General features: G+C 35.9%; 1 protein-coding gene across 1 annotated transcript in view; it reads left to right on the top strand.

Moving 5' to 3' along the window:
• The window catches only part of LOC147762850 (ankyrin repeat domain-containing protein 17-like), a 52,588-nt gene extending 42,535 nt beyond the window's left edge, over nucleotides 1-10,053 (top strand). Inside the window, exons 2-4 of the mRNA XM_087009565.1 lie at nucleotides 614-849; nucleotides 1,080-1,207; nucleotides 6,797-10,053. Coding sequence (XP_086865691.1) covers nucleotides 614-849; nucleotides 1,080-1,207; nucleotides 6,797-7,089 — 657 coding nt within the window. The 3' untranslated portion in view covers nucleotides 7,090-10,053. The remainder of the gene's footprint in view (nucleotides 1-613; nucleotides 850-1,079; nucleotides 1,208-6,796) is intronic.
• Nucleotides 10,054-11,916: the final 1,863 nt, after the last annotated feature.

Raw genomic sequence — 11,916 nt, 5'->3', positions numbered from 1 at the left:
TTCTATGCAACACGGCTATAACACAGAAAAAATACCACAAACACCTTGGGTTTATTCTTGATCATAAACTTGACTGTTCCGAGCATTTTACATATACTTTAAGCAAGGCCCAAAAAGCACTAAATCCTTTAAATTCGCTTTCTAAAACTCTACGATATAAGTACTTAACATACTTTACAATGCGTACATTTCTCATTTGCTTGATTATTGCGATGTTCTCTATAGCACTGCGTTTCTACATAACCTATCAAAGCTATCATCCCTCCAGTATCAAGCTGGCCTTAATATACTGGGGGCCCTTCCTGGCTCAAATCGCTGTGAAGTACTGGAACAGCTGAACTGGGTTTCACTAGAGGAACGTCGAAGAAACCACGCGAAGAAAATCATGTTCAATATCCACAATCAACTAGCAACCTCCTATGTCTCTACTCATGTCCTCGTCACTGTCTTGTCAAGCACAAGACTGGTGGTGGTGTCCCTTTTTTTTTTTTTTTTTTTTTTTTTTTTTGGGGGGGGGGGTCCATAGGAATGCGCTTATTCCAGCTGGTGGTACAATATCCGGAGGCAGTATCGCCTCTCTGATCCTCTGGTTGTATTTCATTGTATGTTTCAGGAGCTGCTCAAAAAATGTCACCAGTGCATGGAAATCATCGTGAGTGCCAAAGACCGCCAATTGCAAGCTGCTAAAGCCGACAAAAATGCATCCATTTTATTGGAGGAGATTGAACAGGAGAAGAGCAGAGAAGAAAGCAAGAAAAAGAGGAAAAGTGAGAAAAGGAAAAAGAAGAAAAAGGAAAAATTGGAGAAAGAGAAAGAAAAGAAGAAAGAGAAGGAAGAAGAGCCAACAAGGTAACTCTATGGAAATATAATCAGTAATCAAGCAAATACTAATCTCACACTACTGTGTACGGTGATTGTCATATAATTGATGCATAGTTCACTCTGACAAGCAATGAAATGAAAAACATTTTGAAAAAAAATACTAATTTATCTTTGTTTTACTCAATTTTTGTTAGCTATTTTTGCTTGAAGGAGTCCAAAATAAGACAGAGAAGCCTGACTTAATATTTATGTTGCAGTAACAATTCCACGCCAGAGCTAGAAGAAAGTAACCCCATAGAAGAGAATGAAGAAGAAAGTAAAGAAAGTGAAATGAAAGAAAGAGTTCCACTACCACCCCCTTCTGCTACCATAAGCACAACCATCGGTGAGTGGCAAAAAAAAAAAAAAAAAAAAAAAAAAAAAAAAAAAAAACAGATTGCCTCAGGATTTCTTTTTCTTTATCAGTCCGTGTGATAACCACACTTAAACTCTTTGCTGCTGTCTGTTTTGATCACCCAGTGACAGCAAAGATTCACACCACTCAACACCTCTAAGAGCGAGTGATGAAGTGAGGATACTTCGCTTTCAAGACTATCATCATTGAAGAGCTTGAATATGGAGCATGAGGAAGGTTCAGAACTGCTTATTAATATGTGTATTATTATGGATTGGCTTTTTGTGCGACAGAACTTGACACTCCTGTCTTCTTTTTACTTTGCCTTTAATGATCTACATTTTGAACAAATATCTGGAGTTGGGACACTTATTGCTAAGAAACCACGGGTGCAGCTCATGTGAATACTGCAGCTCATTATAGTTGTATACAGGGATGTTGACATGGATTTTTAAGTACAGACACAGATGTGTCTGTACATATAGCCGTCACCTGCGTCTGTCGTCGCCGTCGTTGTCGTCACTGTCGCCATGCTCTTTTACCCATAACACGATAAGTGGAAAACCCTTTTTTTCCTTTGACTTGAAACTTACAGAACTGATGAGTATTCTTAATACGCAGGTCAAGTTCGAAAATCAGCATATTCGGGCCATTTTTATGTACAGACACAGATGTGTCTGTACATATAGCCATCACCTGCGTCTGTCGTCGCCGTCGTCGCCGTGCACTTTTACCGATAACACGATAAGTGGAAAAACGTTTTTTTCTTTCAGCTTGAAACTTACAGAATTGAGGAATATTCATAATCCGCAGGTCAAGTTCGAAAATCAGCATGATCGGGTCACTTTTAGGGAAGTTATGCTGTTTTTTCACTTTTTTCAGCATATGTGCAGCACCGATACGCGATAAGTGGAAAACTATTTTACTTTTTGGCTTGAAACTTACAGAACTGATGAATATTCATAATCCGCAGGTCAAGTTCGAAAATCAGCATGATCGGGTCATTTTTAGGGAAGTTATGCTGTTTTTTCACTATTTTCAGCATATATGCAACGCCGATAACACGATGAGTGAAATACCGTTTTACTTTTTGGCTTGAAACTTACAGAACTGATGAATATTCATAATACACAGGTCAAGTTCGAAAATCAGCATGATCAGGCCATTTTTAGGGAAGTTATGATGTTTTTTCACTTTTTTCCGCATATATGCAGCACCGATAACACGATAGGTGGAAAACCATTTTACCTTTTGGCTTGAAACTTACAGAACTGATGAATATTCATAATACGCAGGTCAAGTTTGAAAATCAGCATGATCGGGCAATTTTTATGAAAGTTATCCTTTTTTTTTCAATTTTTTCAGCATTTTTATAACACCGATAACAAGATAAATGTAAAAATGTTTTTCCTTTTGGATTGAAACTTACAAAACTGATGAATATTCATAATACGCAGGTCAAGTTCGAAAATTGGCATGATTGGACTATTTTTACAAAAGTTATGCTGTTTTTTCCCTTATTCAGCATATATGCAACAATGATAACGCATTTTAAGGAAAACCAATCAGCCTTTTGTCTTGCAGCTCACAGGAGTGATCAATCTGACTAATATACAGATCAAGTTTGAAAATAAGCTTGATCAGTTAATTTTTGATGAAGTTATTAGCCTTTTTGTATATAAGTGGTTTTTCTTCAGATTTAATTCTTAGGCATGTTAACAGTCTCATTATGGAACTAATTAGATATATATGTAAAAGTGCTGTTTTGACATTTTCTGCTTCTTAACAATATTGTTAATTGATTATATAAAAATGAAGGTAAACCTGTTATCGTGCATTGTGTAATAAAGTATCAAAAATCGAAAGGAACTCATCATTGCAGTTTGTCAGATTCAATCATTCACTATGTTCAGAATCTCAGAATAGAGTAAATTGGACATTTAAAATTGTTCTAATGATATTTTTCCTATGTCAACAATTTTCCTAGTTGATCATTTAAAAATGACAGTAAATTGATTATTTTGTTTTATGTAAAAAGGTGTTGAAAATGGAAAGAAAATCATTTCAGTACAGTTATCTCTTGTTTACATTTTGGCATTTTGAAAGTGTGACCCTGAACTTCCATGGCCTTGAAGACCTTCCCATATCACATTTTCTGAATATCCATGATACTTTTATTTTTTAAATTGACGGTCATTATGCTGTTTAGTATTATGTTATATTACATGAAAGTTGAGGAAAATCCTATTTTGGACACTGCTGCCAGGATAGCGATTAAGAGAAAACCATATTACTTATGATACTCAAACTTACTGAAAAGTTTCATAAGACTGAAGTGCAGCTTGTGTTGGAAAACCAGTGTGATTGTTTTCTGTTTAGGAAGCAATGCAGTTATACAGAGTGCTATATGGTGCAATAAATGTATATGGATAGCGGGCAGTATGTTAATTCAGGGTTAAATAGTAATTTGCTTAATTAATTTTCAAGTTATTTTAGGGTTATAAAGTACTTTGCTTAATTAATTTTCAAGTGGCCATTCAATAAGATTACATAAATACACGTTGAGATTTCATTGTAAAGTCCCATAGGTTTAGCTCTCTTAACTGTGTCACATAATTAGGAATTGATGATTATTATGCAGGTAAATGTTATTTAATATTGAAAATAATTTTACAAAAGAAAAACTTTGTGTAAGGCTTACATTAATGCTAAAGATGAATAACAGTGCGTTATTATTCTCAAACTCAAAAGGGTTATTCATATCATGTTAGTAATTACACAGCTAGATAAAAAGTTTGAATAGTAGCTTTATTGGAATTTTTTGTTATGTTTTATTTTACATTTTCTTTAATTACTTTTCAAACACTAGCATCTTCAAGATGTCACTTTCAACTCCCATCTACCAGAAGCACTGTGCATTTTCTATTTTTCCACATAAGCAGTTTTGTTGGTTTTTATGTCTTTAAACATTGTGTAATTATATTATTTTATGCACTGTCATCATTTTTCACATAATGGGATTTTCATTATGTGAATTTGAACTCTGACATATGGTCCTGAAACTGTAATCTTATTGACCAAGTTATTCTGTTGTACATTTTGTGAAATTTTTATCCTTCACATGACATCACCATAAATACCAAGGTGAAAGTTTATTTAGCAGCAGTCATTCCTTGCCTCCTCTATTCCACCGAGTGTATCACTCTTTATCGCAGACACATAAAGGCTTTGACAAGACTCCAACTCCGTCATCTTCGTGCAATCCTCAATATCAAGTGGCAAGACCATATTTCTGATGTTGAAGTACTTCGACGTGCTCACACAGTCAGTGCTGAAGCCCTAATAACTGTGTCACAGCTCCGTTGGGCTGGACATGTCTGTCGGATGACAAATGACAGATTGCCAAAAGCTGTACTATACATGTACTCTGAACTATACCAAGGAAAAAGGAGCCATGGTGGACAAGCTCTACGCTTCAAGGATGTTATAAGGCGCCACATGAAGAGGGCTGGCATTCCACTAGACACCTGGGAGGCAGAGGCTCTCCAGAGAGAGCAATGGCATGCCCTACTTAAAAAGACCCTGTCAGCTGTTGAAGACCAGCGCCAGCAAGAATACCAACGTTCCCATGATCGTCGACACTCACCAGCCAGACCATGCAACTTTCAATGCAACAGATGTCAGTGCTTCTGCAAATCCCAAGCTGGTCTCAAAGCCCACGTGAGGGCCTGCCTATGAAGGGCCTCTAGCTCAACTCAGGCAGTCATCTTCGGTAACGAAGGACAGACTGATGATGATGATCCTTCACATACTGGCATTTTCAGTGTGGGACTTATAACTCTCAAGGGCATGTAACAGTTCACTTTTATTGATACTACCTGTTGTGCAATATTTGCAACTTGACTTTGCAGTTAAAGGGATAATAATTGTTCTTTTTGGCAAATAATTAATTTTTTTTCTAAAAAGTGTTTTTTTTTTTTTTTGTTATAATCTCTTAAGAAATTATTTCAAAGTATAGCCATCTATGGAGGTCACATGGTCTGATGACAAGTTCAGATATCAGAATAATAGCTATGACTGTCTTTTTTGTGGTAAAACAAAATATATTATATTTCTGCGAGTTGTTTACACTGTTTAAACTCAAGTTGGATGATTTATATCATGGTAATGCAGCTAGACCGAATGTCAGCTTTAGTGGAACATTTTTTGTAATTTTTTCTTTTTTAATTTTTCAAACTGGCATTTTCAAGATGTGACTTATCACTCCCATCCACCAGGAGCCCTGTACTGTTACTTTGTAACATATTCTATACAAGAATGATTCTTAGGATTGACATACAGCCCAAATTAAAAAAACAGCTCTATTAAATTATATATATATATATATATTTTTTTTTTATTGAGTCTAAGCAATTTTTTTTTGTTTGTGAAATTTTCACTTTATCTCATTCTGGCATTTCCAAAGTTTAACTCTTATCAGCCTGAAGCCTTAGGGACTATTTCCAGACCCTATCATGCTAACTGTGGATCGATCTATCTCCAAGGAAATTCTCGCTAAATTGCAATCAATTTAAGTGGCTTAGCTGTCTGTCACGCCTACTGAAACTGGCATGCCAGAATCCTAAGCCACTTAAGCTGAAAGCAATTTAGTGAGAAACCCCTTGGAGTTGGATTGATCCTGTTAGATTGATCTAGGTATGGGAACTCGGTCTAATGCTTGTTACACATTTTACTTTCATCCTAATCCACTGTTATGCAGAATTAAAATTTGATGTTGGCTATGCAGTAAAGCATAATACATTATTGCATCAGAATTGACAGTATCCTATTTTGTGCACTTTATTTTCTGCTTTTTGTCTGTACATTTGACAGCTTTGCTGCCTTGTTATTTTCTGCTTTTTGTCTGTACATTTGACAGCTTTGCTGCCTTGTGTCTGTTTTAAAATTATGAAAACCTTTCAAATCTATATATCACAGAGGAGACAAAGTAAATTTTGATAAAATGTTAGTCATGGTAATCATGCATGATTTCTATGATCTATTGTCGCACTAAGTCTAGGCACCAAACCCTTTATGTCCTCATGGTTAATAGCAAATTTGATCCAGGGATTAGATTAGTTCCATGGCAAACTGTATTGCTGAATTGCAAAACTGATGTGCCCTCAATGACAGTAAAGCTTCACTTAACAATATTTTTATGAAAAATTAATATTTGTGATAATGTGTAAAATTCCCACAGAGCTCAAAACACAAATATTTACTCTAGAGACAACACAGTGAGTAAAGTTAACGTTGTCTAGATGCCATTTTATAAATGCACATTTTTGTCCTGAAAAACGTGAATTCATAAAGTATTCAAAGTGGATAAAAAGAGAATATTTTATCTGCATATCTTTTTTTAGTTTCACCATTTGCACATCTCAGGTATATAATACAAGGTGTTTAAAATTCCAACAGACAGGATATTTGCTAGACCTACTGATCAATATTCATTGTTGTGGTATATTTTTCATGTTTAATAGATCATACTATATTTGCATACGTGCTGTTTTGCAAACTAATTTCTGTAAACTCTTGCAGGAAACAATCCAAATGTACCGTCTGAAATTCAAACTTTAGGACCAGAATTCCTCAAGATTTATCACAAAGCTCTGAAAGAAGGTAAAACTAAAGTCTGTCGTATAAGACTCATGTTGCTGGGGCACCATGGAGCAGGAAAAACAAGACTTAGAAAAGCACTACTGAAACAGCGCTATGACCCACAAAATGACTCTGAAACCAATGGTGTCGAAGTTGATCCTAATGTATCAACAGTGTGTGTAAACAGGTGTATGTCTTGGAATGCAAATGGTATGTTGCCAGGTTTTATTTGATTCTCTCTCCAAGCAAACACACATACATACACACACACACACATACGTGCATACGTAATGTAAGCATATGGTAATGTGACATGAATTTCTAACGGCTCCTTAATTTCAGATGATCTTAAGATCGGAAGTCTAGAGTTTTTTATGGACCATGAATTTCGACCAGTAAGAAGTTTTTTTGTGAATTTTGTACACCTGAAAAATCGACCATGTGCAATTTTCGGGCTCATAAACATCAAACAGTAAAGTCGATAATGTTGCCCTTGCATACCTTTACCTGAATACTATGTGTGCGGCCCAAGGTGCAAAATAAGGATCAGTACAGTTAGCTTAGGACGCAAAACAACATTGTCATCACCATTCATTAATATAAAAGAAAAATCTATTAAGAGCTGCACTGTCGCGCTATCATTTCTTTACTTGGTGTGAGATAGTGATTTGAAGTTTTGCTGAGCTGCACAATAGCATCGTCAAAGGTAGGGACATCAGTAACAGGACAAGAGAAGGAATAAAGAGCTGCAATAAAGATTGCCATTATTGTACCACCAGCGTAGGCGCCGGCGGTACACATGGTTTTAGTCCCGTCCCTATTGTTCCGCCGACTCCGCCGCCATGTTACCGTTACCGCTTCTCCTCCAAGACGGTAAGGGCCTCCGTACCCATCTCTTGGATTTAGATCACCTATAATCTCAACTCGTTCCACGTAAAATTTGGGCTTTGTCGGTGCTGGGGTCTAGTTGTGGCACTCATTGCAATGCACCCTTGTCCAAACATGACAAAATTAAATGCCCGGGATAGCCTATTTTGAACATCTGCGCAGCAGATGACGTCAAACGAGACCTGGATTGGAGCGAGATTTCACGAGAGGTGGGGTTAAAATCTGCCATTGAAACTTCTCTCGCGGTCGGGCACAAGTCTATGTTATAGGATTGCATTGGGTAAAATTTGGCGTTGTCATGTAATTTGAGATAGAGCAACGCAATGGCGAATTGCTAATGTTGTGTCGTAGGGTGCATTGCAGTTAAAGTTAAGCGAGAAAACCAGGAAAATGACCATGGATGACGGACACGACTGGCGAGTGAAGTGAAGAAAGAGAAGTTGGGCTTGATTAAAAGGACTAAGTGCCGACATATTTAAAGTACAGATCAGGTCGCAGTATTTTGTAGAAAGAAAGGGACCAACTGCAGACAACTCGCACCCGGCTCGTCACTGGCTCCATGGCATCACCGTATAGACCGTATCATCAACGGTCGAGGGTCATATTTTAATATAAGTAAGTTTTTTAAAATAAGTAAGTTTTGTGTGTAGTTTACAGGACACCATGGTTTATTAATGTAATACAGCCCTAGTACTTGTGATTAATAGTCTTTTACGGTAACTATATCAGACAAATTTTCTTGTTCCATTCCTATCTCCATATAACGTGTACCTGATTATGAAATACTGGTGAACCTTCCACACCTATTAAGCATACACAATGTTCAGTTGCATTTGTAACATTCCATGCCGGGTGGTCAGTTATGATAATTGCAAGTAAGGTAGAAATTAGAGTTGGTATTTTACAACAATGTTTATCACATAATGATATATATTTCAGAAAACTAAATGAGTTATATTTTATTTATTTTAGAGCATGACAGACACAGCAAATGTTTTACTGTCAATAAAATGCAATGATTTTGTGAAAATTTCAACTTAAATGTTGTCCATTTTAATACTTTTTGTCATCTTTCCTGTCATTTAAGTCAGATCTGATCACAATGAAGCTTACATTTTGTGAATGCTATCCATTAGTTTCTATAGCATCATTTCCATAAGTAAATAAATGAAGAAAATTAATTTTATGATCAAACTCGAGCCTCTTGAATTAGTTACTATAAATTTAGTGAAATTAAAACAAAGATGCAGGCAAGTCTAATGTTCTGATATGCATCCATCAGTAAATGAAATGTCAAATGATTTTATTTTACTTCTTGATAAATAAAGTTTAATAGTAAAACATTTATAAAGAAAAATTAGTTGCAGTTATAAAGCTTTTGTTGTTCAAACGGATCTCATGAAATGACCAGTCAATGAAGAACAATCAAAAATAAACAATATCTTTAATATGTCTATTTTGCATCCACTGGCATGTTTAGACAAGCATCTCTTTAAAATCCCAAAGACAGTAATATAAATTGACAATTTAAAAATGAAAAATAGTGGATAACTATATAAAGTTCTTGACATCTACATCAGGGAAATAGTGGAAATGGAAGTTTGTTGCCAACACCGATTGAAGAATATTTGCAAAAAAAAAAAAAAAAAAAAAAAAAAAAAAAAAAAAAAAAAAAAAAAAAAAAAGTAGGAAATTTTATATTGCAACACGCTGGAGCTAATAATTTAAATTTAGTTATTATGATAACCTAAGAATGAAGCAATTAAGCCCTCGACAGCACTGGGTTACTTTATTTACAAATGTCCAATGCTTGTAGAATGTACATGGACCTATTTTCAACATTGATCTCATTGAAAGCAAAACAGTCATGCCACTCCCATAAAGTGACAAAAAGGTTGCAAATGAATCTCTGCAAAGGCCATTAAGGTGATTAAATATAGTTGTGAAAGTCCATCATTCCTATTCAAAATGAATAACAATACTGCCCCTGTTATATAAACAAGGTTTGTTAAGTTTGTATGTACACTAAGGCATTTGATCTTCAAAAATCCATCCCTGCAGCTAGAGGATTCAAGTCAATTTAGACTGGTTTACATTTGCCAAGCAATATGTGATCCATCTTTATCCCAGAATTTGCATGTGAAGTTATCCAGCCCCCTTTACTGGGTATGTCCAATATGATGCTAGAGCCACAGCATGTTTTATATGGCATCCCCACTGAAAAAAATGAATAATTTATGTTCACTCACAATAACAAATTTGACGTGCCGGAGACTAAACATAGCACTATACCCGGTATCTAATGTAGCCTGTTTGCTGCGTAGTACGTCAACATGTCATTTGTGCGTACATATTATATCAATACTTTTTCTTTAAAAGTGAAAAAATAACAAGCCTGTAGCTCAAAAAATGTGTAAGTTCGGCTATTTTTCAAGTAAAGAAATCGCTGCTCTACTTCCTTGTGGTCTCCATATTTTAACCCCACCTCAAGGCAGATCTCGTAAAATCACGGGGAAACTTGGTCTTCTCGCTGAGAACCCGGACAGCCTCTATTATCTACCTTACAGAAGGAATTATTGGAAAAATTTCTACAGACAGCTGACCGAAAGTCATATGTGGAGATTTCAAATATGCCCTTGGATTTGACTTTTGACCCTTATTTCAAGGTCAAACGGGCCAAAGTTTTCAAAAAAACGAAATTTTTTACGAAAAAAATTATTTGCGCTAATATTCAGAAACTACACAGACTTAACCAATAATATTATTGGAAAGTGTTACCCTTTGGGTTATCTTTCATCTCCGTGAATTTGGGGTCAATCGGTGCATTTTCATGGGAGTAGCGGCCATAAGATACCGAAACTGAAAACTGTCTCCAATTCGGAAACTGTTAATGCTAGAGACCCATTCTTTTTTGCATTTTGTAGAGCATGTAAAGCCCAACACTGATCGTGGTCTCCATTTTTTTTGTATTCTATACGGATTTCGAGTTATGCTGTATCAAAAAGTACATTGTGGTGGTGAAAGCAAAATGTGCAGTACGGTAATGTATAATGAATTTTGGACCCAGGAAAATAAAACATAAGACTTGGCGAGGCAGACAACTTCTGGTCAAAAATGACATTATTTCATGAAATTTGAACATCTGGAACTTCTGAGCACCTCCCATTTCAAGAATTTCAACCAAAATGACCTTTTCTTTATTTTAATTTTTTTTCTGTAGGAAATTTATGGCACATTATTGTAACTCAAATATTGTAACATTAAGTCCCTTATATCTCCAAAACTAGCAGAGATAGGTCCATAATTACTATTAAAGTTGAATAGGAAGTCACATACTGGCAATTTAACTGGGACCTTGAAATTGACCTTTGACCTACTTTTCACCATGAACTGAACTTTGCAAATTTTTGTTCCCTTTTATCTCCAAAACTGGCAGAGATAGGTCCATAGTCATGCTGAAATTTGCCGGCCGCCGGCCCTTGACCCACCAATCAGGGAGTCGGGCCGACAATATTCTTAAAATTTAAGTGAATGTCGGCCCAAATTGGCCGGCAATAATATCTGATTCACTTAATGAAACTTTCTAACGAAATATTTTATTTCTCAAACTTTGTAATCTTATCCGAAATAAAAAAATTAAAGAAACCTTTATCATTCTTCACTCACTAAAAAACGATGGGGGCAGCCATTTTCAATAGGAACCCAGTATATAGTAGGCACACAGCATTTACTATCTGCCAACTGACTGGTAGTAATTGAGGCACACAAAACACGTGGCGTGCGATTTGTGTGAGGATGATTAGTGAATTTTCTTTTATCTGCATTGTCATTTTCTGAACATTTGTATAAGCTACGAAATATTTCTCATCGGAAAATCACCCAGCAGCTTTCCAAGTACAAGTGACGTCACGATGCACTTCCGGTTTTCGTCGAGCTCTTGAAGGGATTAGCGTTACGGTTTGCTGCACATTTAAAGCGTTTTATCTCAAAATATACGCAACTGCTTGGACTGAATTTTACAACACTTATTCTTCACATAATATCACACCTATGTGCTATGTGCACCTATGAGCTTTAGCTTTAGCTATCATACGTTTTTTACAGTGCCCATTCAGATTTGAAAAAGAGCTATATTCCGTCGATTTCTTGAAGGGCAAGTCTATGATTTCTTA

This window comes from Lingula anatina, chromosome 3, assembly GCF_051362555.1.
Source record: "Lingula anatina isolate TDL-2025a chromosome 3, LinAna3.0, whole genome shotgun sequence".
NCBI classification, from domain to species: domain Eukaryota; kingdom Metazoa; phylum Brachiopoda; class Lingulata; order Lingulida; family Lingulidae; genus Lingula; species Lingula anatina.
Note: the sequence above shows the minus strand (reverse complement) of the source record. Positions and strands in the feature narration are given on the sequence as shown.